This window comes from Somniosus microcephalus, chromosome 17, assembly GCF_052327205.1.
Source record: "Somniosus microcephalus isolate GS21.2 chromosome 17, FLI_Smic_1.0, whole genome shotgun sequence".
Lineage (NCBI taxonomy): Eukaryota > Metazoa > Chordata > Chondrichthyes > Squaliformes > Somniosidae > Somniosus > Somniosus microcephalus.
Window position 1 is genome coordinate 36,133,282 of NC_141003.1, and position 27,898 is coordinate 36,161,179.

A 27,898-nucleotide genomic window follows, 5' to 3' on the forward strand; every position below is an offset into this window, starting at 1 on the left:
TGTGCGCCTCGCCTCGCTGAATCAGCCGCCGCTTTTAAACTGCCACCGGTCACTGCTCCCTCACAGGTCCGATGCTCTGGTCGGGCCTCGCCTCCTGAATCAGCCGCCGCTTTTAAACTGCCGCCGGTCACTGCTCCCTCACAGGTCCGATGCTCTGGTCGGGCCTCGCCTCGCTGAATCAGCTGCTGCTTTTAAACTGCCGCTGGTCACTGCTCCCTCACAGGTCTGAGGTTATTCACTTTGGTAGGAAGAATAGAAAAACAGAATATTTTTTAAATGGTGAGAGACTTTCAAATGTTGGTGTTTAGAGTGATTTGGCTGTCCTCGTGCAAGAAACACAGAACGCTAGCATGCAGGTACAGCAAGCAATAAGGAAGGCAAATGGCAAGTTGGCCTTTATTGCAAGGGGGTTGGAGTATAAGAGTAAGGAAGTCTTGCTACAATTGTACAGGGCCTTGGTGAGACCACACCTGGAGTACTGTGCACAGTTTTGGTCTCCTTATCTAAGGAAGGATATACTTGCCTTGGAGGCGGTGCAACGAAGGTTCACTAGATTGATTCCTGGGATGAGAGGGCTGTCGTATGATAAGAGATTGTGTAGAATGGGCCTATACTCTCTGGAGTTTAGAAGAATGAGAGACGATCTCATTGAAACATACAAGATTCTGAAGGGGATGGACAGGGTAGATGCTGAGAGGTTGTTTCCCCTGGCTGGAGTGTCTAGAACTAGGGGACATAGTCTCAGGATAAGGGGTAGGCTGTTTAAGACTGAGATGAGGAGGAATTTCTTCACTCAGAGGGTTGGGAATCTTTGGAATTCTCTGTCCCAGAGGGCTGTGAATGCTGAGTCTTTGAGTATATTCAAGGCTGAGATAGATAGATTTTTGGACTCTAGGGGAATCAAGGGGTATGGAGATCGGGCGGGAAAGTGGAGTTGAGGTCGATGATCAGCCATGATCTTATTGAATGGCGGAGCAGGCTCGAGGGACCGTATGGCCTACTCCTGCTCTTATTTCTTATGTTCTTATGTTGTCTAACCAGGGAATCTAACTGTCTTCCTCTGTACCGTAACTGAATTCTGCCACTGAAGCCTCTATAGAATCAAACGTTATTCTTAAGAGTCAGATGGTTTCGGTCATCATGATACCTTGACTTGAGCTAACAAGCAGGTGGATGACCAGATTAATAATATAAGATTCACAATATGGGTCTCCAACACATACCTTGGGTACGATGAGGATGAGATAAAAAGCATATGTGAAGACAATGAAGCTATAACAATGGGTGACTTTAATCAACCCAAAGTAAACTGGGAATTCTTTAATGGAAGTGACCGCTACTGTATTTGGGTACAGTGGCCTGGTGGCTATCGTACTTCAGTAGTAACCCAGAGATGGAGAGTTCAAATGTCAACATGGCAACTTGTGGATCTGCAGTTAATAAAGTTGGTAATTTGTGGGCTGCCACCAAAAAATGACCATGAAAGCTGCTGGATTGTTATATAAAACCAATCAGTTTACTAATACCTTTCAGGGAAGGGAAGCAGCCCATTCTATTCTGGTGTACATGTGACTCGAGTTCCACACTGTGGGGTTGACTCTTCATGCCCTCAGGACAGTGAGGGTTGAGCAATGAACATTGCCTTGTCACTGTCAACCATATTCCAAGAACAAATAAAACACACAATGTGAGTAAAGCTAATTTCATATGACTAACAGTTCCAGTAAGTACGAGAGGAAACATGTTTAACTTTAAAAGGCAAACTTTAACGTATAAGCAGAGAACTAAGCAAAATTAATTGGGAAATGTTACTGAGAGATATTGGCCCAGATTTTGCTGTCTCCGTTATTTATGCGTAAATGGCGCAGCAACTTCAGGTGAGGAGCAGATGCGTGGTTAAATGTCAATGTCCAAAAGTTGCTGTCCAAATTGCACCTCTCAGCTGTTAACTTTGTGAAAACGCTGTCTGTCTCACTATTGAAATGCATTGAATGGCGTGAAGTTGCTGTATTTGTGCGGTAGATCCAAACTGAACCCATCACAGAATGTTAAGTCTCGTCATTACAAGTGTAAGTACCCTTTTAACAACATGATAAGTGTTAAATTCTGCCAATCAACTTCCCTGGCACTGAAAACTAACTATTACAAGTGTCGGGTTTCATTCCTTCAGGGTAGTTTTTGTTGGAGATTTTTAAAATGTCAAATTTAAAATTTAAATCTTTTATAACTTTTCCCTTCTGGCTCCTTTTTCTCTTTCTCGTAATCCAATCTTTCCCTCTCTTTATTTCTCTTTCTGTACCTGAAATGACATTGAAATCACCCATTCTCATTCACCCTCCTTCCCCGTCATTCCTCTGTTTATTTCACACTCCTTCAATCTGATTGGTTAAGGAGATACACAGTTGCTTTCCCTGCTGACTCAGGTCCCAGTTGCCCTGTTTCCCAGTTCACACTTCCAGCAACTTGCCACCAATGTTCTCCCCAATTTTTTTTTGGGTGCACGGCTCCTTTAAGGGGTTGCATGGTTTTGCGCGTGCATGAAATTTAACACAGGAAAAGCCGGTCCTGGGCACACGGCCGCACAGCTTAGAGGGAACGTTGCTTGCCAGGCAAAACAAACATTAAAACCTAATAGTGCAAGGGCAAGTCTAACCAACGGCAGATGCCAATAGATGCCCTACCACAGCAAAATCTGGGTCATTACAATTGAGAAAGAAGTGGACACTTTTAAAACAATAACATTGATAATGCAAGATAAATATATACCCATAGAAAATAATTGACATATAAACAATTTCCAAAATGGATGAATAGTTCAATTAAAATGAGAATAAAAAGGCAAAACACACTATCGAAAGACTACAGGAAAAATGGGAGGAGAATTTAGAAATGTGTTAAAAAAGGTCATAAAAAAGGACATTAAAAGTGCAAAGTCAACCTTAGAAATGATATAGCTTAAAAATGTTCATATGGTTCTTCCAGTATCATTACAGTAAGTGAAAGGTTAGAGAGGAAGTTGGAACTCTAAAAAAAGAAAAATGGCAGTGACATTATTAAGGAAGATAAAATAGTTGAAATATTAAATATAATATTCACTGAAAGATTCAGAGTAACTTTCTGTCCAATTTCTGTAGTACAGAAAGTCAACTTGATAGAGGTACTTAGTTAGGGTGTGTTATTCTGTGGGATTGAAAGCAAGTAGAAATATATTTAAATGGGGCAACAAAACTGACCCAGGTAAGTACAGACTCAGAAGCCTAAGATCAATGCCAGGTAAAATAATGGAATATATCCCAATGGACAGACTGGATGAGTTCATGTACAGTAGTAAATTAATAAAGAATGGGCCTGAAGTATTTGACACCCACTTACTCTTGCCCCTGAACCATGTATTCAGAATTAGGCATACAGATTAGGATATGGCAGAAGAACCCTCCCACCCCCCACTTCAGCTTCTATGTATCATGAGACACTTCCACCATATTAAAAACCCATCCGGTTCACTAATATCCTTTAGGGAAGAAAATCTGCCGTCCTTACCTGGGCTGCCCTATATGTGACTCCAGACCCACAGCAATGTGGTTGACTCTTAACTGCCCTCTGAAATGCCACATTTGAAGGAAATTAGGGATGGGCAATAAATGCTGGCGTTGCCAGCGACGCCCACATCCCGTGAATGAATAAAAAGAAACTGGGAAGTTCTGCCTGTGGTTGTGAACGTGACCATAGGATTAAATTCCTACCTCATCCTCATCAGATCTTTTCAAACCACAACTAAAGTCATTTGACAAACCAGTCAGCCTTAAGTGCATTGATGTATCAAACAAGTGACCAAACTCTTGTTTGCTAGGGGAAGTACTTTCATCCCATGGAAAGGTGGCAGCAGTAGATTCAGCGAAGCTCATGCCTCTACCCGAATACTGCTGGAACATATCATGAGCAAACAAAGATTCAGTTACTTGCACTGATCAGGAGTTCATACTCCTTAGTCTTGTGACGTAAATTATGGTACCAAAATTCCCGAAAAGGCCTTAGGGGAGGCGGATCTGTGGTGGAGTAAAATTCTCTCTCTCCTGAGTGCTGATCTTGTCTGAAATTGCAAGGCCTGAGTAATTTAAATGTCAAGGCTGGGAACCAGCACCATTTCCCACACAACTGGGGCACTCACCTAATCAGCGAAGAGGGATTTTGCTGCGGTACATTGCTGCAGCTTTGATCGTGGTCCTGCGAGTGTCTAGGAGGGAGCAAAAAGATTTGAAAAACTCCTCTGCTCTCTTCTACACATTTTGGCAATGCTCAATTGGCTGATACCAATCTGGTAATTTCTTAAAGCTCCCCCTAACTATGGCCCTAGCAATGCTAGATCCCAACGGCTCACAGGCATCCATGGCATCCAATGTTGCTAAGGGTGTACAGGAGGATAATATGCCATATGACACAATACCCTCATTTGCATCACATTATAATTTCACTGCCCATTAGTTGAAGGGTGCACTATGGACTTGCCTCTGAAAGTCCCAGCATTTGCAATGGGGCTAAAATTAAGTGGAATGCTGGTGGATCTGGGTTCTGCCCCAGATTCCGGACCGCCCCAGCTGACACCATCCTCCCTGGTCCCAGGAATTTCAGTTCAAGTGTGTTTTTATCTGATGTTATTTTTGTGGTAGTTGCCCTTATTAGACTCAGTCATTGTACAGATTGTTTAACAGTCAGCTAAAACCAAAGTCATTCACCTGGCCTATCCCAATACAATACTGCTGTTGTATTCTCCCTACCAACAGGGAGTCTGACACAGTTTCTATAGTAATCTGGGATGTTATGATTAAGGTTATCCACCAGGTGGTGCTGTAGCTAGTGCTGCTGCTAGTTAAGGTCAGCGAAGGTGGAATGGGAGGATGCAGGCCTGTATGTTTGTTACGCAGTTGTTTCATAAAGTACACGGACTAATTCTAATATCAGGCCTCTTCGAGTTCCTTGTTTCACTACATGGATTTATCACATTTGGCGATGAGGTAAAAGGACACTGAATAAAGAAGAGAAGTCTGCCGGGACTTTTAAAAAACAAACTCACAAGCTAAAGTTAGCTACCAATTGGACGAGAGCATGGCTGCCATGGTAGGAACGGTCTCCACTTTTGATATTCAAGCACAAACTTGGGAGGAATGTTGTGAAGTGTTGAGTTATTTCTTCGAAGCAAATGAAATAAATGATGCCGGAAAAAGGAAAGCCATTCTGCTTAGTTCAGTGGGAAGCCAAACCTACAGTTTGATGAAGAATCTGCCCCGTCCTGAAAAGCCTGGAGACAAATCAATTGTTGAATTAGTGGCCTTGCTAAAAGAACATTTCAACCCTAAGCCTAGTGAGATTGTACAGCGGTTCAAGTTTAATTCAAAGAACAGAAAAGAGGAAGAGAGTGTAATGGACTATGTAGCGGTGTTGCGTAAATTAGCACAAGATTGCAATTATGGGAACAACCTGAAGGAAATGCTGAGAGATAGGCTAGTTTGTGGAATAATGGATGACCGAATGCAGCATAGATCATTATCCGAGACTGGGCTTACTTATGAAAAAGCATTGGAACTTGCTCAAGCCATAGAGACAGCGAACCGAGATGTAAAAGAAATACAGGGTTCAGACAGGGCTAATGCTAAGCAAGTTGCAGGTCAGGTTATTGTGCACAAGTTAAACATGCATCAGAAACCACAACGTGAGCATGTGAAGGCATGTTATAGATGCAAGGGCGATCACCTGGTGAGTGAATGCCGGTTTTTGGAGGAAAAGTGCCACAAGTGTGGGAAACAAGGACACATAAAATGAGCATGCAGGGTAAAATCACCTGTGGAGGGATCCAAACCAAAAGGGGGAGGAAAGCAAAACCAAGGAAGAGAAGTGAAAAAACATGGAGCACACCGCATCAGCGGGGAAGCTGAGGAAGAAGAGGACATGTTCATAATGTATAGCATGTTAGACAACATTCCAAAAGTGGCTCCTATCACATTGCAACTGACAGTAAATGAATCTAAGGTGAACTTTGAAGTTGATACAGGGTGCGGTGTAACCATAATGAACAGGGCAGAATACTCAAAATTGTGGAACCGTGCAAAAGTTCCAGAGTTAAAGTCTTGCTCTCTGCATCTTAAACATATACAGGTGAACGTGTAGCAACATTAGGTGCAGCTAATGTAACTGTGCAACACAGGGACACAGTGGAACAGCTACCAGTAGTTATAGTATCGAGTACTGGACCAAACCTGTTAGGTCGGGGCTGGATAAAAGAACTTAAATTAGACTGGGGAGCAGTAAATCAAATAGATGAGGGCAAACAGTTGACTTTGCAAGAAGTGTTGAGTGAACATGAGAATGTGTTCAAGGAGGAACTTGGCACATTTAATGGCCCCCCAGCTAAGATTTATGTAGACAAGGAGGCACTGCCAAGGTTTTTTAAACAACGACCTGTGCCTTTTGCCATGAAACCAAAAGTAGAGGGTGAGCTTGACCGTCTATTGAGAGAGAACATACTGGAGCCAGTGAAATGTTCAGAATGGGCAGCTCCCATAGTACCTGTATTAAAACCGGACAATTCAGTAAGACTCTGTGGAGATTATAAATTGACAGTCAATCGGGTGTCCAAACTAGAGCAGTATCCTATTCCCAAAACAGAGGATCTCTTTGCAAACCTGGCTGGAGGAAAGAAATTCACAAAGTTGGATATGAGTCATGCATACTTGCAGATTACACTGGATGATGAATCAAAGAAGTATGTTACCATAAATACACATAAGGGCTTGTTTACATATAACCGCTTACCATTTGGTGTCTCATCTAGTCCAGCTATCTTCCAGAGGACAATCGAAGGTGTACTGCAAGGGATTCCACATGTTTCCATCTATCTGGATGACAGTCTGGTGACGGGAAAAACCGACCAGGAGCACCTGAGCACTCTGAGAGAGGTACTACAGAGATTGGAGAGGGCAGGGTTATGGCTCAAGAGGAGTAAGTGCACTTTCCTGGGGAATGAGGCAGTGTTCCTGGGACACAGAGTGGACGCCACCGGGCTCCATCCAATCAAGGAGAAGGTACAAGCACTGCAGGACGTCCCTGCTCCTACCAATGTGGCTGAGTTAAAAGCTTACCTGGGACTGCTAAACTATTATAACAGGTTTTTACCAAACTTGTCAACAGTGTTAGCACCTCTTCACAAACTACTGCGCAAGGAGACACAGTGGCAGTGGGGAGAGGAGCAGATGGTTTCATTTGAACAGTCCAAGAAACTGATGCTGTCGTCGGATGTGCTGGTTCACTACAATGAAGAGAAAGACATAATTCTCTCTTGTGACGCTTCACCTTACAGGGTGGGGGCAGTTCTTTCACACCGCATGAAAGATGGAACTGAAAGACCAATAGGGTTTATGTCCTGAACTCTAACACCAGCGGAAAAAAAACTATTCCCAGTTAGACAAAGAGGGGTTAGCAGTAATGTTTGGGTTACAGAGGTTCCACAAGTACATATATGGCAGGCAGTTCACCATATGCACCGATCATAAACCTCTTCTGTCTCTTTTCAATGAAATGAAAGCAGTTCCACAGATGGTGTCACCCCGGATCCAGAGGTGGGCAGTGACGTTGAGGGCATATGAATATGTCATCGTCTACAAGGCGGGCAAGTACCATGGGAACGCAGGTGCCTTGAGCCATCTTCCACTGCCAGGCACACCTATCCTTGCAGCTCCAGAGGACAGAGTTTTGATGTTGGAGGTCATGGACACGGCACTTGTGACTGCAGAGCAAGTAAGAACATGGACAGGTAAAGATCCAGTACTGTCTAGAGTTCGAGAATATATGGTGAGGGGATGGCCACAGCATCCGGAAGGGACTGACTTCACATCCTACAATGTCAGGAAAACAGAGCTGAGTGTGCAGGATGGTTGCACGTTGTTGGGAGCACAAGTGATTATTCCACAGCCAGCACGACAGTCTATCCTAGAGCAACTACATCAGTGTCATCCTGGGGTCTCGCGTATGAAAGCCTTGGCTAGGAGTTACTTGTGGTGGCCAAAGCTAGATGAGGAGATAGAAAACCTAGTCAAGACATGCAGCACTTGTCAGGTACACAGGAAGGCACCAGCAGTGGCTCCTCTCCACCCCTGGGAGTGGCCGGATAAACCATGGAGAAGATTGCACTTAGATTATGCGGGTCCATTCATGGGAAGATGTTCCTCATAATCATTGATGCACATTCCAAATGGATGGATGTTTATCCTGTTAATTCTGCTTCCTCCACTACTACTATAGACTGCCTGCGTCAGAGCTTCAGTAATCAAGGGCTACCGGAGATCATGGTAAGTGACAATGCCACTTGTTTTGTGAGTACAGAGACAAAAGAGTTCATGAGAAACAATGGCATAGTGCAGGTGACCTCGGCTCCATATCATCCATCCTCAAATGGACTTGCGGAGAGAGCCATACAAACATTTAAAGAGATGATAAAAAAAAGTGCAGAAGGGAGTTTAGCAGCCAAAGTGTCACGGGTTCTGTTCAGCTACAGAATAACACCTCAATCCACCACAGGACTCTCTCCTGCTGAGATGTTATTAGGTCGTAGACTACGCTCCACTCTTGACCTTGTCCACCCAGACCTAAAAAGGAAAATGGAAAACAGGCAAAACAAACAAAAAGAGAACCATGACAAAAGAACAAAGAGCCGAAGTTTTGGAGAAGGAGATGCGGTCCTTACCAAGAATTTCAGTTATGGACCAAAGTGGATTCCTGGCTTCATAGACTCAATGACAGCTCCAGTATCATACAAGGTCATGTTGGGAGATGTTAGGGTAGTACGCAGACATGTAGATCAGATACTTACCAGACAAGGGTAAATTGAAATTGAGGTTCCAGATGCAATGGCTGAGGACAGGTTGGCCCCCAGTTATCCAAGTGCATCTGTGGTGCCACCACCATGGACAGAGACAATTCCACAGAAACCCATTCGTCAAGAGGAAACCATCGTTGCAGAGTCAGATACTCTGGGCACTGCTCAGGAGCAGCTGGTGGCTTCACCACAAACAAGCAGGGACTTTACTGTTAGACATTCACAAAGGCCTCGCAAGCCACCAGAGAGGTTGGTACTGACATGTTAGATTCATCAAGTATTGAACATAATGAATGGATACTTCTTATGTGACCCTTAGGAATGGTTGTTTGTTAAGAAATTCATACTGAAATCTTAAGGGGGGAGGAATATAATAATCTGGGATGTTATGATTAAGGTTATCCACCAGGTAGCTAGTGCTGCTGCTAGTTAAGGTCAGCGAAGGTGGAATGGGAGGATGCAGGCCTGTATATTTGTTACGCAGTTGTTTAATAAAGTACACAGACTAATTCTAATATCTCGCCTCTTCGAGTTCCTTGTTTCACTACATGGATTTATCAGTTTCCAAATATATATATGTGCTTCATGATTACTTCAGTTTGTATTTGACTGTCAATTACTTTTTAAATTTGACTGGCATAATATATAAAATCCAGGATGACCTGGTAACTCTTTTCTAGGATATAAAAGGGACAATTTTATTTGAATAAAAGGCAAGTTGAAGTTGGAAGATCCTCGGAAAAAGACAGTTAGTTGGAGTAGTCAAGGGACAGTTTGAAAACCTCAGAAGAGACCGTTCATATTCCTGAAAGATAAGAAAAACTCTGTATGTACTCAAGAGACATTTTCTAAAAGATTAGATTAGTTCCTAGAACTGCAGTCTCTTTGTTATTTTGTCCATTCAAGGAGTTAAACAAAAGGTTGCCTACTGCAAATAAAAAAGAAAGATTTGCATTTATATAATGCCTTTTACGACCTCAGGACATCTCAAAGTGCTATACAGCTGTTTTTATTATTAGATTATTTGTGTAATAAATTTGCTTTATATTTTAAACATTAAAGATGACATCTACGGTGACGCTCTTCTGCTTTTGAAGACTGAAGTGAAATCTTATAGCCTAGTACCTACCACTAATTACCAAACAGGGTTATCTGTTTGTTTTGTATGTATGCTACTGAAAGTTATCCTTGATCATAAAAGAAGGACAGACACCCTCAAAGGGTGGGAGGTTGTATGCTTTATTTCACACCATGTTTCCACTTCCATTTTCCTTTCCTTTCCTGAAGATATTGAATCCTTACTGGGTTACAATTTCATGGCCGGTGGTCACTTATTCCAAGAGACCATGATTCACTTGTGAGACATAAAAATGAATGTTGACGTGTCATTCTACCGTATGGATCAGAACTAGCCAAGCCCCGATCAAGTCCACATATGTGCATTTCCAAATAGCGATCGGGAGTAGGAACTCTAGCTAATTTTCCCCTTTGTATCTGCAGCCAATTGTAGCATCCCTTCCAATCCCCTGGCTGAGACCAGCTAATCTGGCTCAAACTGGAATCAAACCTGGGACTTTTCTACTTCTTACATCAATTACTGACTAAATAAACTTAGTAAACCATTCAAGGGAAATCTGGGAAGGGATGCATGTTAACACAATTATTTCGCTTCTGCGCAAGCGCCCCTTGTCTATTTGCCAGCTACCTAGCAACAATGCTGAGGAAATCATTGTGGGGAAATAGGGTGCAATTTCCTCTCCTCCCAAAAAAGTTAAATTATTGACACTCTGCCTTACCTGCCCCTTACTCTGCCTTACACTAAAAAATATTGAACACACAGAATATTGGGTTCCATATGGCCCAGATTTTGTGGTCAGTGGCAAAGGAATGGCGCTCACTGCTGACATCGTCGACAGCTGCCCACAAAGTTTTCTCAGGCACATGCTCCAGTCTGGTGTCTGTTTCAGCGCGGCGCACACTACAGGACATCTGTGGCATCTGTGAGCAGGCCAAGAAACAACGAGGCATTTCAACCAATCAGATTGAAGAATCCTCACTGAGACACGCAGGCCGGAATTTTAATCTGAAGGCAGCTCGGGAGCGGGGGTCGGGGTGGGGTGCTTATATTCAGGAAACCCAGGAGAACAGGTTTCCTACAGGCCCAGTCGAATTTAATGGCAGGGCATGATTAACATTTCAAAGCTCTATTTCCCTCTGTTTCTATGCACTAGAGGAGGGAGGGAGGGATGGAGGTGTGAATCGGGGGCCGGAGGAGGATTCGGGGGTGAATCGGGGCTGGGGGATGTAGTCGGGGCTGGAGGATGATTGGGGAGCGGGGAAAATCAGGTCCGGGGGAGGATCGGGGGTGGGGGAGGATCACGGGGGTGGTCAGAGGTTGGAGAATGATCCGGGGTGCATTGGGGGGCTGAGATGGAGGATGGTAGGGGCCTAAGGGGAGAGGCTGGAGGAGCATTGGGATGGGGGAGGTCAGGAGCTGGAGGACGATCAGGGCCGGAGGAGCATCGAGGCTGGGGGATGGAAGGCCGGGAGGCGATCGGGGCCGGAGTAGGGAGGTCGGAGGCTGGGAAGGCAATCGGGGGAGGGGGGGATCAGAGGCCCACCCGACCCCAACCCACCCGTTTTTGGGGGTTAAGTTTCCCCCGCAGTGTCTAAACCAGGAAGTATAAAGCAGGAAATATAAATTAGATTTAAATCAAGTACAAAAAGCAAAACAAAAATTGGGAAAGACAGATGGGATTTAGAGAGAGATAAAAGAGATAGACAGAAAAAGTCAAAATAAAAAATTATTTATATTTTTATTTATTTTATAACCTCTAACACTAATTAATTTCTGAAGGAATGAGACTTCACACTTGTAAAATTATATTTTCTGGGCCAGGGAGGATGTTTGGCAGTAATTATCACTTATCACTACATTAAAAATTCACTTACTCCTGAATGCACAAGCCCTAACTTTTTCTGGTATCTTTAGTGGGGAACTAGGGGACAAGTGCACACACTTCTGGTGTGGGCTGCTGCAGACGACATTTTGGTGAGGGCAGAAGGGCGGGCATTAGCGTATGCCGGAAGTATATAGAGTAGGCAGATCATGACGTTGATCAGAGTGCAATGCTGATTTGAGCCCTGTCTTAACCTCGCACAGCTGAACATGTGTTCAGCAGCAGCAAAGACCCCTTCCTGGACCAGTGATATTTAAAGGGATCAACAACCACTCTCAGGTTAGTTGCTGATTAATTTCTATTGGCTCTGTGTAAATTTGTAGAAGTGTTTGGTGCTTTCCAGAGTTGTTTAAAGTTGGTGAGGTGACAGGGTGTGGTGCTGCAAGTGGAGAAGGCCTTGGTTCTGACTTCAAGGATTCTGGTCAGACCACCTGCTCCCAATCATGGGTGCTCTAGTTGTCATCCCCCTGGGCCTGCAGCATGACAGGGAGATGGAGCAGAGGCAGCAAAGAAGAGGACAAGCTGCTCGCAGAGGGAGGAGGAGGAGGAGGAAGAGGAGGAGCAGGAGGAAGGGAGGAGCAACTAGCATATCCCATCTGCAGCCGGGCTGTCCGTGATCGCCTCATCCGACTATCACTGAACACAACCCCAAATCTCCATTATACAACAGTCACACACCTTACCATTCCTCTGTTCCGGACCACAATGCTTGAAATAAAAGCTACCACAAAAGAAACATTCCAATCTAACTTTATACATTAATCCGTCCAATATTACGTAACAAAGCCAACTAATCACCCTTGTGCATTCCCTTAGTGCCTGTCTTCCGTGTGCCTTTGCCTGTCCTAGTGCTCCTATAAAGTGCTACCCCAGTGACTGCAGCATGGCTGGTGGAAGGCTGCTGACTTTCAGTGGAGGGGACTCCAGGTGGCCTTGGAGGACAACCTCGAGCATCTCTGGGCCTAGAAGGTCCGGCTTTAGACTGCACCACCTCGGCATGGGCGGCAGCAGTCTGGGCTGGATGGCTGACAGGCAACAGCAAGGGCACTGGCGGATGGCAGTGGTGGGAGGACGAATGCTGTCATCCTGAGAGAGGACAGCAGGTTCTTGCTCCACGGAGCCACTGCCATTCCCTCAGGGTGGTGCCTTAGCAATCATGCTGAAAATCATGGGCTCCAAGCTCTGCACAAAGCCCTGTGCAAGGTTGGTGCTGGACTCCTCCACGGTCCTTGTCATTGCACTCAGACTTCCTGGCAGGTCTGTCAATGCACTAAACATTTCTTTGTGCATACCCATCAGCGGTCTTCTGTATGTTGCCCCATCGAAGTCCTCATCTGAGTCCTCTTCAGCAGAACTCATGTGCGATCTCACCTATGGGGAGTTGGCACCTGCGCTATCCTTTCCCCCTGCCCTGGCGGTAGCCCACTCCAGTGCCTCACTACATGCAGATCCCGCCTCTAACCGATCCTCTACAGCAGGGGTTCTCAACCGGTGGTCTGCGGCCACCTAGGAGTCTGCAAGAAATTTTCAAGGGGTCCGCCAGCGAGGAGGAGGTGGACCCTCCCGCCGCATGTCAGTGTTCAAGGGGCGAAGGTGCAGTGTGCAGTGCGAGTGCAAGTGCGGCCCGAGGGGGTTATTAGACAGTCGAAGGCAAGTCAGTAAGTAGCTCAACATGCAGAATGTTTATCTGCACGCAATCCTGGCAGTAACAACATAGTTTTAACTATTCGGGTGTTTATTTCCACATCAACCATTCAATCTAATTCAAACTATTATCAATTTGAAGTTGGAGATAAGATTCACAATCCAATGTATTCTTTCTTCTTTTACTCCTGTGCTAGGCAGATGTGGTTCGAATCCTTTTCTTACATTCAAAAGATCAAAATATGTTTGAAAGTTTATTTGATTGGCCATTTGGAATCATGTAATGAGAGAGAGAGTTTCGTTGCATTACTCAGCATAATTGACTGCCTAAAAACTCACATGGATTATCGGGCATCCATGAATTCAGAGCAATGGTGAATCATCAAGCAGTGCCTTTCTTCAGGGATTTATATGTATAATTTGTGAACTTGGAGTGCCAGGAGGAGGCAAAGCATTACTCAAGGTGAATGAAAGAAATCAGAGATCCCTCCACCTGCCTTGTTCTCGTACACCTCCCAGCTGTTAAATTAAGACCTGCACAGACAGATGCTTAACTCAGAAACCTACAACATGGCAGAAAATGCACATTAAAGGAACAATAAATGAAAAAGGTGAACGGGAAACATACTCTCCTAGTTAATATAATTAACAGTTATTTGTATTATACTTTGGGGCAAGATCCACATTGTGAATATTGAGATCAGCTCTGCAACTCGCTCTGCTGCAACCCCCCGTCCTCACACTCACCTCCAACCTCCCCGTCCTCTCACACCCACCTCCAACCTCCCCGTCCTCACACTCACCTCCAACCTCCCCGTCCTCTCACACCCACCTCCAACCTCCCCGTCCTCACACCCACCTCCAACCTCCCCGTCCTCTCACACCCACCTCCAACCTCCCCGTCCTCACACACCCACCTCCAACCTCCCCGTCCTCACACTCACCTCCAACCTCCCCGTCCTCACACACCCACCTCCAACCTCCCCGTCCTCTCACCCACCTCCAACCTCCCCGTCCTCACACCCACCTCCAAACTCCCCGTCCTCTCACACTCACCTCCAACCTCCCCGTCCTCTCACCCACCTCCAACCTCCCCGTCCTCTCACACCCACCTCCAACCTCCCCGTCCTCTCACACCCACCTCCAACCTCCCCGTCCTCACACACCCACCTCCAACCTCCCCGTCCTCACACCCACCTCCAACCTCCCCGTCCTCTCACACCCACCTCCAACCTCCCCGTCCTCTCACACCCACCTCCAACCTCCCCGTCCTCACACCCACCTCCAACCTCCCCGTCCTCTCACACCCACCTCCAACCTCCCCGTCCTCACACCCACCTCCAACCTCCCCGTCCTCTCACCCACCTCCAACCTCCCCGTCCTCTCACACCCACCTCCAACCTCCCCGTCCTCACACCCACCTCCAACCTCCCCGTCCTCTCACACTCACCTCCAACCTCCCCGTCCTCTCACACCCACCTCCAACCTCCCCGTCCTCTCACACCCACCTCCAACCTCCCCGTCCTCTCACACCCACCTCCAACCTCCCCGTCCTCTCACACCCACCTCCAACCTCCCCGTCCTCTCACACCCACCTCCAACCTCCCCGTCCTCACACCCACCTCCAACCTCCCCGTCCTCTCACACCCACCTCCAACCTCCCCGTCCTCTCACACCCACCTCCAACCTCCCCGTCCTCTCACACCCACCTCCAACCTCCCCGTCCTCACACCCACCTCCAACCTCCCCGTCCTCTCACACCCACCTCCAACCTCCCCGTCCTCACACCCACCTCCAACCTCCCCGTCCTCTCACACCCACCTCCAACCTCCCCGTCCTCACACCCACCTCCAACCTCCCCGTCCTCTCACACCCACCTCCAACCTCCCCGTCCACTCACACCCACCTCCAACCTCCCCGTCCTCTCACACCCACCTCCAACCTCCCCGTCCTCACACCCACCTCCAACCTCCCCGTCCTCACACCCACCTCCAACCTCCCCGTCCTCTCACACGCACCTCCAACCTTCCCGTCCTCTCACACCCACCTCCAACCTCCCCGTCCTCACACTCACCTCCAACCTCCCCGTCCTCACACCCACCTCCAACCTCCCTGTCCTCACACCCACCTCCAACCTCCCTGTCCTCACACCCACCTCCAACCTCCCCGTCCTCTCACCCACCTCCAACCTCCCCGTCCTCACACCCACCTCCAACCTCCCTGTCCTCTCTCACCCACCTCCAACCTCCCTGTCCTCTCACACCCACCTCCAACCTCCCCGTCCTCACACCCACCTCCAACCTCCCCGTCCTCTCACACCCACCTCCAACCGCCCCGTCCTCTCACACCCACCTCCAACCTCCCCGTCCTCACACCCACCTCCAACCTCCCCGTCCTCTCACACCCACCTCCAACCTCCCCGTCCTCTCACACCCACCTCCAACCTCCCCGTCCTCACACCCACCTCCAACCTCCCCGTCCTCTCACACCCACCTCCAACCTCCCCGTCCTCACACCCACCTCCAACCTCCCCGTCCTCTCACACCCACCTCCAACCTCCCCGTCCTCACACCCACCTCCAACCTCCCCGTCCTCTCACACCCACCTCCAACCTCCCCGTCCTCACACTCACCTCCAACCTCCCCGTCCTCTCACACCCACCTCCAACCTCCCCGTCCTCACACTCACCTCCAACCTCCCCGTCCTCTCACACCCACCTCCAACCTCCCCGTCCTCTCACACCCACCTCCAACCTCCCCGTCCTCTCACACCCACCTCCAACCTCCCCGTCCTCTCACACCCACCTCCAACCTCCCCGTCCTCACACACCCACCTCCAACCTCCCCGTCCTCTCACACCCACCTCCAACCTCCCCGTCCTCACACCCACCTCCAACCTCCCCGTCCTCTCACACCCACCTCCAACCTCCCCGTCCTCTCACACCCACCTCCAACCTCCCCGTCCTCTCACACCCACCTCCAACCTCCCCGTCCTCACACCCACCTCCAACCTCCCCGTCCTCTCACACCCACCTCCAACCTCCCCGTCCTCTCACACCCACCTCCAACCTCCCCGTCCTCTCACACCCACCTCCAACCTCCCCGTCCTCTCACACCCACCTCCAACCTCCCCGTCCTCACACCCACCTCCAACCTCCCCGTCCTCACACCCACCTCCAACCTCCCCGTCCTCTCACACGCACCTCCAACCTCCCCATCCTCTCACACCCACCTCCAACCTCCCCGTCCTCACACTCACCTCCAACCTCCCCGTCCTCACACCCACCTCCAACCTCCCTGTCCTCACACCCACCTCCAACCTCCCTGTCCTCACACCCACCTCCAACCTCCCCGTCCTCTCACCCACCTCCAACCTCCCCGTCCTCTCACACCCACCTCCAACCTCCCCGTCCTCTCACACCCACTCCAACCTCCCCATCCTCACACCCACTCCCAATCCCCATCCTCACACCCACTCCCAATCCCCATCCTCACACCCACTCCTAACCTCCCCCCAGTCCTCCACCCACTCCAACCTCCCCGTCCTCTCACACCCACTCCAACCTCCCCGTCCTCTCACACCCACTCCAACCTCCCCATCCTCACACACCCACTCCCAATCCCCATCCTCACACCCACCTCCAACCTACCCGTCCTCTCACACCCACCTCCAACCTGCCCGTCCTCTCACCCACTCCAACCTACCCATCCTCACACACCCACTCCCAATCCCCGTCCTCTCACTCACTCCAACCTCCCCATCCTCACACCCACTCCAACCTCCCCATCCTCTCACACCCACTCCCAACCCCCGTCCTCACACCCACTCCAACCTACCCATCCTCACACCCACTACAACCTACCCATCCTCACACCCACTCCTAACCTCCCCCCAGTCCTCCACCCACTCTAGCCCTGAGCTCTTGTCTTTCTCTTGCATCTTCTCCTAAGTGCTAACCCCTTGTTCAGTTCCTCCATGAGCCCCACCTCCTACCTCTTTGATCCTGTCCTACTCAACTGCTGAGCACTCCATTTCTGCTCCTGGCACCCATACTGACTGACATTGATAGTGGTTGCCTTTCCTCAGTGACTGCCCCTCCCCTGTCATTAACCCCCTCCTCAAAAACTCCTGCTCTGAATGCACCTTGACTTTTACCTCCCTTTTCTCTCTCAGGTTGTTGAATATGTGTTGCTGCTTTCAAGCTCCCTTCTCAACTCTCTCAAAACTCTCTTTTTGAATCCCTGCTAGCCAGCTTCTGCCCTCTCAGCACCAAGATGGTGCTGGCCAAATCAGAACCCTCCACTGTGACTCTGACCTTGCTGCAATATGTTTGCTCACCCCTAGCCTCAATTATTCCAGTGTCCTGCTTTCTAACCTCCCACCTTCCCCTCGTCACAAACTCCACCTGGTGCGAAATGCAGCAACCCATATCCTGTCCCACAATAAGACCTGCTTGTCCATCACCCCTATCCTTGCTGACCTACATGGGCTTCCTGACCCTCAACCTATTGTTTAAACTCCTCGTTAACACCTTCATATGCCTCCACAGCCTTGCACAACCCTCTCTCTTTTACCTCCTCCAGCCCATCCACCATTGGTGGCAGAGCCTTTAGCTGTCCTGACCCTCGACCTTCCACCACCCAATCTTCCTTGCTCAACACCCACCTTTTAGTTCAGGGTTCCTAATCTTTCCCTCCATAGGTTGATATCTGTTTCCCTTTCTGATCTGATTTGTGAAGCATCTTGGATGTTTTTACATTAAAGTTGTTATATACAAGTAAGTTGTATTTATCTGTGTCAGGTGTATTGCTGTTTCACACTTGTAAAATCAGAATCCATGGATTCTCAATCACCCATCAGTTTAAGGGAGGGTTCACTGCATATTAAAATCCTTTCAATCCTGAAATGGTTAAAATACCTGTTGAATTAAGAAAAATTGCCAGCAGACATGAATTTCCTCATACCATTCTAATGTGCCCATTCAAAGGGAAGGTATAAAACAGTTGTGAAATTGAACATCCAGTAGTCTGCAGGACTCACTGCAGTGAGATTGTAATCTGATCCATCGTAGACCAGTACAATGAAATATTCCATATTTCTGATTCTCTGGGCTTTGTCCCTTTTGAAAGGTAAGATTTTTACTATATAATATGGCAAATAACTTACAATATTTTTGAAATAGAAATCACTTTCCAAGAATTTAATTTAACTCACTTTAAGCAAATAATTAAATTACATGTGATTTTGACTGGATTTATCATATACAGTAAATTACTGTAGCAAGGCTTCTAAGCTGAGAATCCAATGTATACAATTTCTCAGGTTGATAGCTAAGATCACAGCACTGCTGTAAAGCATACAGTACTACTGTTTACAGATACAATTTTATCAAGATTAGAACTGGACTGCATTCTGCATAACACAGTGGAATCAAAAAGAAATATAAAGAAAAGTGTTTTTACTTCAGTTGCTGTTGCTATTACAGTCATGCACAACTTCAAATGTCAGCCACAATTAAACAAATTTACAGAATAGCGACTATTTGAATGCTACATGGGGTATGGTAGTATAGTGGTTATGTTACTGGGCTAGTAATCCAGAGGTCTGGACTAATGATCTAAGGGACATGAATTCAAATCCCACCACAGCAGCTGGGGAATTTAAATTCAATTAATTAAATAAATCTGGAATAAAAAGTTAGCACCAATAATGGTGACCATGAATCTGCCAGAATTGTCATAAAAACCCATCTGGTTCACTAATGTCCTTTAGGGTAGGAAATCTGCCACCCGTACCTGGTCTGGCCTGTAAATGACTTCAGACCCACAGCAATATGGTTGACTCTTAACTGCCCTGTGCTACTCAGTTGTATTCAAGAAGGTGGCTCACCACCAACTTCTCAAAGGCAATTCGAGATGGGCAATAAATGGTGACCTTGGAAGTGATGCCCACATCCCGTGAATGAATTAAAAAAAAATGAATTCTCATTCTTAACACAAAATTGGCTTAGCAACAAAAAGGTTTAAGATGAGATTTGGAATGCATGTTTTATGTCAGCACTATGAATTTGATTTCCTCCCCTTTTTGAGGCCACTGATGTATTTTCTTTTAAATTAAATACTTTCTATTCAGTAAAAAATATATATTTTTAAAAAGCATAACGAAAGGGGGTAGAATTTCCACGGAGTTCTCCCAATTTCCTGCTGAAACTTCTGGGAAAGATCAGCAAAGCTCCTGGGAAAAGGGTGCAGATGTTATTTTTGGCTGTTTATACCATATCTCCTGGGGTTTCACCTATCTGGCGCTGATGGGAGAGCAGAAGCCCCACCCATGTAAAGTCCAAGAGAATATTTTAAGATAATTTTTCTTTACACTTCTAAAGTATGTAATTATAATGTCTTTTATTTGTTTTTAAATTTAAATGTTTGCTTTGCTCCTGAGGCCAACACCTCTAAATCGGTACAGTGTCCTCTGATACTTTACTCAAGGGGCCATTATTCGTGTGTGAGGCTAGGCAATGAGTGTCAGCAGGCTATCTGACTGTGGAAAACAGCAGAGATCAACCTGTTTCTACACATGTGTCTATAAACACACAGTCCAGGGGGGTCAACAGAAAGCAAAAATGAGCCATGAGCCTGGCCGATTCTTCTCCTTCCCAGTCCTACAAGCACTAAGGCTAATTGTGACGCCCAAGTACTGGTCAGATTGAGACCAGATATCATAGCACAGATCAGGGATTGAAATGAGGACCCTCCAAGGTTATATGATTCAGTATACACCATTATCAATGTAACTAATTAACAAAGTATTTGCTGTTTGGTTTCTTTATTTTTTCCCTAACCTTTTTAAATTGCATCTTTGTAAGCAAAATGAATTAAGAGCGTATGACCCCCAAAATGGACAGGGCCTTTACACCCTGGAGATAACTCTCCTGCCCAACGATCTTCTCCAGCACCGACCCTGCTGTAAATCATGGGGTCCGCCTATTTGCATACCCGCTGGCATTGACTGAGCACAACTCCCATGTAGCACGGGATTTCTGTGCTGGGAGGGAAAGGTGCAGGGGGGGCAGTCCATGTTCCATGTATACACAGAGTGTGAGAGGTTGCAGCCCCTCTTCCACTATTAAAAAGCCTGGAATGGCTGAAGGTTGCAGCAGCAGGCAAGCAGTGAACATCTTGCAAGACAGAGGTAACAGTCGGGTATGTGTAACAGACTCACGTGAGACTTTTAAAGTATGTCTTCAACTGGAGAACTTGGCAGAGGCACCCAAAGAAGATTGACCATGAGATTCTTTTCTTAACTGATTCTCAAAGCGTGAGTGTAGCAGGCAAGACTGGCATTTACTGCCCATCCCTAGATGCCCTGAGAAGGTGGGCCTTCTTCTTGACCCGTCACACTTTTGTGTCAGCTTTTTTCAACATAATGTCTTATATTTAATTCCATATTTTAAATTGCAAAGCCCTCATATGAACTGACACCTGTCACTATATAAAGAAAAAGTGTGATGGTCTTGCCAACTGTTCAGGGGTGGGGTGGGCGGGGGAAATGAAGGGAAGTGGATAGATGTGTTAATCATGAAGTGAGTCATAGTAGAGAAGAGGTTACAGGAGCTCAGTGGATAGTTCAAAGGGGAAGAGGTGGGGCTAATAATGGGTCTAAGTAAGAGTTGCAATGGGAGTGGGGCAATCTACGCGGGAGTCCTCCCTTTATCTATTGGGGGCTTGGCCTGGAGGGTGTTGCACGGGGCAGTCCCATGCAATTAGTTTTTAAGTCGGTTCACGGACTCCCAGGCCGCCTGCATTTTCTGCGGCCTGGGGGAGTCCGTGTTCCATGTATGCACAGAGTGTGAGAGGTTGCAGCCCCTCTTCCACTATTTGAAAGGGCTGCTCTTAAATTTTTGGTTGCACTTCAGTCCCATGCTCCTGATTTTTGGTCACCCGGTGCGGGGGGGAAGCGGGCAAGTCGGAGGACCTCCTCGTAGGTGGCCATTAACAGGTCCAGGCAGCGGGCGGTCGAGGGGGCCGTTCGGCTCGACTGCCGGCCTCTCTTCCGTGGTTACGTTTGCGCCCGGGTGTCCCTGGAGATGGAGCACGCGGTGTCCACCAGCACACGCGAGGCCTTCCGTGACCGGTGGGCACCGCAGGGACTCGAGTATTTCATCACCCCGGAAAATAGAATTTTAATTTAATTTGTTAAGTTTCCTTTAATTTTTGTTTGTTTCAGTTTTATTAGTTGTGCCCCTTTTGGAAGGGGGCACATGCTTCCTCCTAATTGGTGATGGCATTTGCCATCAATGACCGATATCAGACAGCAAAAGGCTGCAATGGGAGAGGTAGCATAAAAAATATATTTTTAAAAATCTGTTCATTTTTATCATTATGGAGAAATTTGACATTCCACAAATATAAAATTAGTTTTTCAGGGCCAGAATGGTTGTTTAGCAGTCAATAGGTTATTTAAAGCCCAGTTACACCTATTCCAACAAGGCTTAACATTTCATGGAATGTTTATCAGCGATATTAGCATGGAAAAGCCCAAGATTTTGTCGGTGCCACTGATTTCACTGATTTCCGGCTGTGGGGAAGGTGGGGAGGGGTGGTTTCCACAGCGCAGCCAGTGCCGGAGCAGGAAATGACTGACCGCAACTTCAGGATTTCCACGTTTAGCTATGCATGTGCTAAATCCTGAAGTTACGGTCAGTTTCAGAGAGGTAATGACGGTGAACGTTGACAGTTCGCCATCATTATCCACCGCACAATCCGGGCCAGTCAGTTCACCGGCAAATTTGGCAAAAGATCACCACTGGAGATTGGGGAGCAAAACGGTCTAACTTATGGTGTTGGGGGCCAAATGCGCCGTTCCAGGAAATTCCAGGCCATTACTGCCACTGTAAATATATACATGCACAGTAAAAGCACTTTGTGATATCAAGTCCAGTATTGTGACTTATCTCTGCTCTTTGGGTTTTGTGTGTGTTTGGAGGTCAGTTTGCAATGGGACACACAGTTCCTTCTATGCCTCTAACCAACCATTGCTCCCTGAAGCAGATCTCTTCTGAGGCATTTTCAAAGGAGCAATGTGGTCTATAGACTCTGGTGGAAGGGAATGGTCACACCATTCCCTTCAACCAGAGTCTATAGACCACATTGTAAAGGGCTCCATGAAAGACTCTATACTCCCCATCTTGAAGTACCTCAACATAATAACACACTTGTGTCACATTTTGGGGTGCAAACATATTTTTTCTCACAATACAAAAGAATATGACTTAATCTTTGATATGGATACTTCTAATTTTACAGTTTTGTTTACATTAAATGCCATTTTAGTGATTTCTGCATTGCCTGTGTTGTTCTAGGCCCTTGTATTTTATGGCCCTGATATTACTCTTTTAATGTCTTCAAATGAAATGTCTTCCTCTGTTATTTTAACCCATTTATGGTTAATGTCTCCATTAAAATAGCAGCAGAGAATTTTATGTTTAAATGAATATATATGAATTGATATGCTAGTATCGCTTGGCATAATTTCAGGCCCTATGGCATTAGAGTTCTCATTGACCCTGCTCCACAAAAGATGCTGTCTTGCCAGTTCTAAACCAATTGGTCCTTGCAAAGTTGCTGTAGGATCTTGGAATTAATTTTCTTTACGAGACTGAAAAATGTTTGCAGGTATATACAACAAATATGGATCAAATCGCCAGTGATTACTGTCAGTAGTTCCATGGCACTCGAAATATTCCTCTTCAAATGGTTCAGTTAATTGTGCCAATACTTTACAATAAGCTCCCACATCTCTGAATGACATGGATGTGGATATTCGCCAGCATGCAGCTGATGAGATTTTTGAATGTGTTATTTTATGTGTGATAGACTTCATTGGAGTACCCACTTTAAATCTACTTATAGTGTAGATTAGCTCTCATTTTAGTTGTTTAATGACAAATAGGAAGAGAAATGTATGATGATTTGCCAGACTTGTTACCATAACTGATATGTCTTGTTTTGTGCAATGCTCACATTCACGTAAAATGTTTTAGAGTAGAAAATGTTAATTTAAAAACCTCCTGAACAATTCTAAAATATCATGGTAATTTTCAATATAGGACTGCAATGTGTGTGGTACCATTTATTTACAATCTGACCATTATAATGCATTCATGGCTTTGCCACTGATGTGTTATACAGTCAAGTTTCCAGTTGGTATCAGTCAAGTGCCCATTATGGATTCCAAAGAAAGTGTCATTTTTGAGATTTGCTTTTTGTTAGCTAGGTAGTAGTCAAAAAGTACATTTTTGTTAATAACTCAGCTTATATTTCATCACAGATTCTATGCTGTCTATTAATTTTCACTCTTCATAGTAACCTATTGTTAGGATAAAACTGATGTATTCTCAGGGTGTTACCTCTGGTTGTCATGAATGACTGCTAGAGATTTAGCAGGGACCTCTAGTCAGTAACTATACAGGAACATGTAACTGGAAACATAAGAGCAGAAGAAATAGGAGCAGGAATAGGCCACTTGGCCCCTCGAGCCTGCTGGTTGGTAGAGTTTCTCAATTAGTATGTTTTAATGATTTTTACTTTCCCTCTTTTAAAGCAAATATTGTTTTATCTTTAATAAAGTGTATTTGCCTACTGGTGCTTGGATATCAAAACCTGTATAACACTGTAGAAAATATCAAAAGCTATCTCTGATTATGTTCTAAATGTAAGAATTTCAAATGTGTTAGATCATTTGAATAAAACTGATTTTTGTTTAACACAGACGATGTATTTGCCCACCAGCGAATTAAACGGGACTATTCAATGAACAGCTATGGTAAGTTAACATTCAGAATGCTGAAATAGAACACGACATCAACAGGGCTAATGTCTCATGGGCATTCATGGGAAGTAGTGGAGAAAGTGAGGAACTGCATATTTGGGAGATTAAAAATCATGCTACTTGGGTCACAGTGGCATGTGTATAGCTGCCAATTCTAATACTTTCTGCCACCCCATACCGTGCTGTTCTGCCTACCATCTTGGCTCAATCCTCGAAACTGGGACCACTGATTCTTGCTGGACAAATGTGACTGCCAAACTCCATAGGGATAACACCATCCCCCCCACCCCAACACCCCAAGTACAGGCTGAATAGGTGAAGAAACACACACCAAAAATTGCCAATATGCTGACTGTCAAGGATTGCTACAAACGGAAGCTACAAGGCTTCCAGAAAGGAAATTAGTAACCAGATCCGGAGCCAAAATAAATAATTTCCAAAGCAGTCAGCAACTCTGCACCCAAAACAACAGCACCTTGAAGCTGCTGTAAGCCTTTAAGTGCTGTAGAAGCACTCCAATTTCCTCCATGTAATCGAGACCAACCCAAGAGTAGTGTGCAACAGCTCCAGCCAGTAAAGCAATGCACCTGAACCTAACTTACAGCTAGGTTCAGGTGATTCCAAGCAAAGTACACTTCTAGTGCATGCTGCATTATTTGCACACTGGCTGAGCGGGCCAGGAAAATTGGCACCAAGATTTTGTCTCTATCTCTGTACCCGCATAAATAGGAAGGAAATCAGTGGGGATGATTTTGGCGAGTTAATATATGTACCAACATTATTAACAAAGATAGGAACATTTGGTTGCTACTTTAAGCTAAATAGTAAACAGGTCCCTGCATACAGCAATTAAAGGGAATTGCCCGCATAGATTTTAGAATGGGTAGGCAGAGTTCAGTTTGTATCTTCCTACATGAGCCATGGTTCACTTAAGACTGAATAACAGTATAATATGTTTCCTTTTTCATGAGATAAGAAGCCCAGCAAAACAAAGCATTAGGATATCAAACAACCAATACAAAGTCTATACTTTGCATGCAGCAGAGCAAAGATTAACTCAAGGACATTGACTCATTTCCAATAGCATCAACGACTCCAACATAAAATCTTCAATTCTGATGGAAACTTAAAATAAATTAATGTACACTTGACAATTATATTTATATCAAATATGAGACATGATGCTCTTCATATAAATGCCATCATGTGACCACATAGTAATGGTTTTGTTTATTATTAACATATAATATCTTGATTATTATTGTAGCCACAGTTACTTAGCGAAATTACTACAAGCAAGACAAGTGTTGTTTGTAAAGGAATAATAATTGATTTAGAAGATAAAAGCTTCCAAACTCCCATGTTTTGTATGAACTAACTCAGATTTAAACATATTTTCTGCTAGAATTGGATGGGTCTGCTGTCACACAAACCTTTAGATTTGCAAGGGATGTTTCAGCCACATCAGATGAAGGACCTCGTAAGTACATATTTGTTTCATTCCGAGATATATGAGTCTTCTTACATTGCAAGACGACACAGAGCCTATCAAAATAATAATGTTCAGACAGCTGTTATAATGGAAGGGCTTGCTTTCTTTATATTTCTTCAGGTACCTGTAGCACGTGGGGAAATGGAGCATTCAGGACATTTGATGACAAGTTTTACCATTTTACATCAACCTGCAACTACATTCTGAGTCGCCAATGCACAGGCAGCACAGAAGATTTTAATGTGGACATTCGCCGAGGCTCAGATGGCAATTTGGAACACATTTTCATGAAAATCGAAGGTGCTAGGATTGTGGTGGTGAATGGGAAAATCACGGTTAAAGGCGCTGTGTAAGTTATGTTTAATAGGATTGATATTGATATTAATTGCAAGACCCATCTTTAGGGAAATGACTACCATCTGCCTGTCACCTAAGCTGGCAGCACCCGACATTGCCCCATGTTCCAGCCCGCCCCCTCCACCCCGCAAACCCAGACAGCACCTGCTCTCTGCCCTCAATGCCCCAGGAATTTCTGTCTCTGTTATTTTCCACTCTTTTTCAAATAGTTGTCTTGGTGTCCACCCCTATTTCACTTACAGCAGCTAGATAGCTCAGTATGAGAATTCCTTCGGGTAATTTCATTAAAACTCTTCGTTTTGAATGAGGAAGAATTACAATTGGCTATATTTACTTCATTTGTACCAATGTAAAGATTTCAGTGTAAATATAGACCCTAACACTGCTCAATATAATACTACTGCATAAAACATTAATATATTGATGCATATCAATGTTTTGGGTCTCAATATTTCTTTCATTCATTATTGCTTTCTCTTTATAGAGTTTCATTGCCATATGATGACAAAGTGATTAATATTCAGCAATATGGAGTTAATGTACGCTTTTCGAACAGAAAGCATACTATATTTCTGATCTGGGATTATCAAGATGCACTATCGGTAAGAAAGTTTGCAGTGCACCATTCATTTTTAATGTAGAATCAATAGATTGATTTAAAGGGTTTTTAAGATTGATTTAAACTCTCCCCTCTATGTTCAATGTCACTGACACACAGTGATCAGAGGGACCTTCCCTCTATGTTCAATGTCACTGACACACAGTGATCAGAGGGACCTTCCCTCTATGTTCAATGTCACTGACGCACAGTGATCAGAGGGACCTTCCCTCTATGTTCAATGTCACTGACACACCATGATCAGAGGGACCTTTCTCTTCAATTTTAATGAAAAATCTCTTTGAAAGAACAGGTTTAATTTTCTCTGAAGTATATACTTGTTTAATGTGATGGAGATAAATTGGCCAAACCATGTAAAGATTTCCATTTGTTGTTTTTATATTTAAAATGTCTCTCTTTCATTTTCAGATAACAGTTGATGTTCAATACCAAGGACAACTATGCGGCCTTTGTGGAGCTTTTGATAAAAGTGACTCAACATATGGTAAAAAAATAAATAAATGCTCTTTATGCTACTCTATAAAATAAATCTTAATCTTTCTTAAGATTCTGTCCAGCTCTTCTATATTTCAATTTACAGAACATATTATTTAAGTCATTGATGAATGGGAAAAAAAATTAAGTTCACTTTCTCTTTGGATTTGGTGTAGATTTGGATTTTACCCGACGACACAAGCTGAATACTTTGAATAGTGCCTGTACCACCACATTCTCAGAAGAAATTGGGTGTGCATCAGCTTCTGTAAGTCACTGAGTACTTCAGGAATGGCAGTAGACTAAAATACAAGTGTGAACTGACTGAGAACTCAGGTTAAATCTTTGTTAGTATTTCCTTTTGTTTGTGTAGAGTGAGGGGGTGACAGTCCAGGACAACAGAGTACGCTGGTATCATGATGGACAGAAGCTGGCTGAAGTGTTGAACGTGGCCTGGGTTGTAGCTTAGCTGCTTTATTTTTATGTTTTTTTAAATTTGCTTTTGGGTTGCGGGTGACACAAAGCATTTATTGCCCATCCCCGGTCACCCCGAGAAACTGATGGTGGAGCTACTTCTATCGATTTATTTTACAACCAAGTGACTTGCTAAGCAACTTCAGATGGCCTTAAGAGTCAGGTTTATTTCTCTGAAGGAC

The 27,898-nt window shown here is 45.3% G+C and overlaps 1 protein-coding gene across 1 annotated transcript in view; it reads left to right on the plus strand.

Annotated features, from left to right (window-relative positions):
- Positions 1 to 18,550: 18,550 nt before the first annotated feature.
- Positions 18,551 to 27,898, plus strand: part of LOC147105636 (uncharacterized) — a 308,669-nt gene continuing 299,321 nt past the window's right edge. The window contains exons 1-7 of the mRNA XM_086010932.1: positions 18,551 to 18,599; positions 24,241 to 24,294; positions 25,706 to 25,780; positions 25,913 to 26,141; positions 26,634 to 26,751; positions 27,177 to 27,252; positions 27,419 to 27,510. Of these exons, the coding sequence (XP_085867058.1) occupies positions 18,551 to 18,599; positions 24,241 to 24,294; positions 25,706 to 25,780; positions 25,913 to 26,141; positions 26,634 to 26,751; positions 27,177 to 27,252; positions 27,419 to 27,510 (693 nt within the window). The remainder of the gene's footprint in view (positions 18,600 to 24,240; positions 24,295 to 25,705; positions 25,781 to 25,912; positions 26,142 to 26,633; positions 26,752 to 27,176; positions 27,253 to 27,418; positions 27,511 to 27,898) is intronic.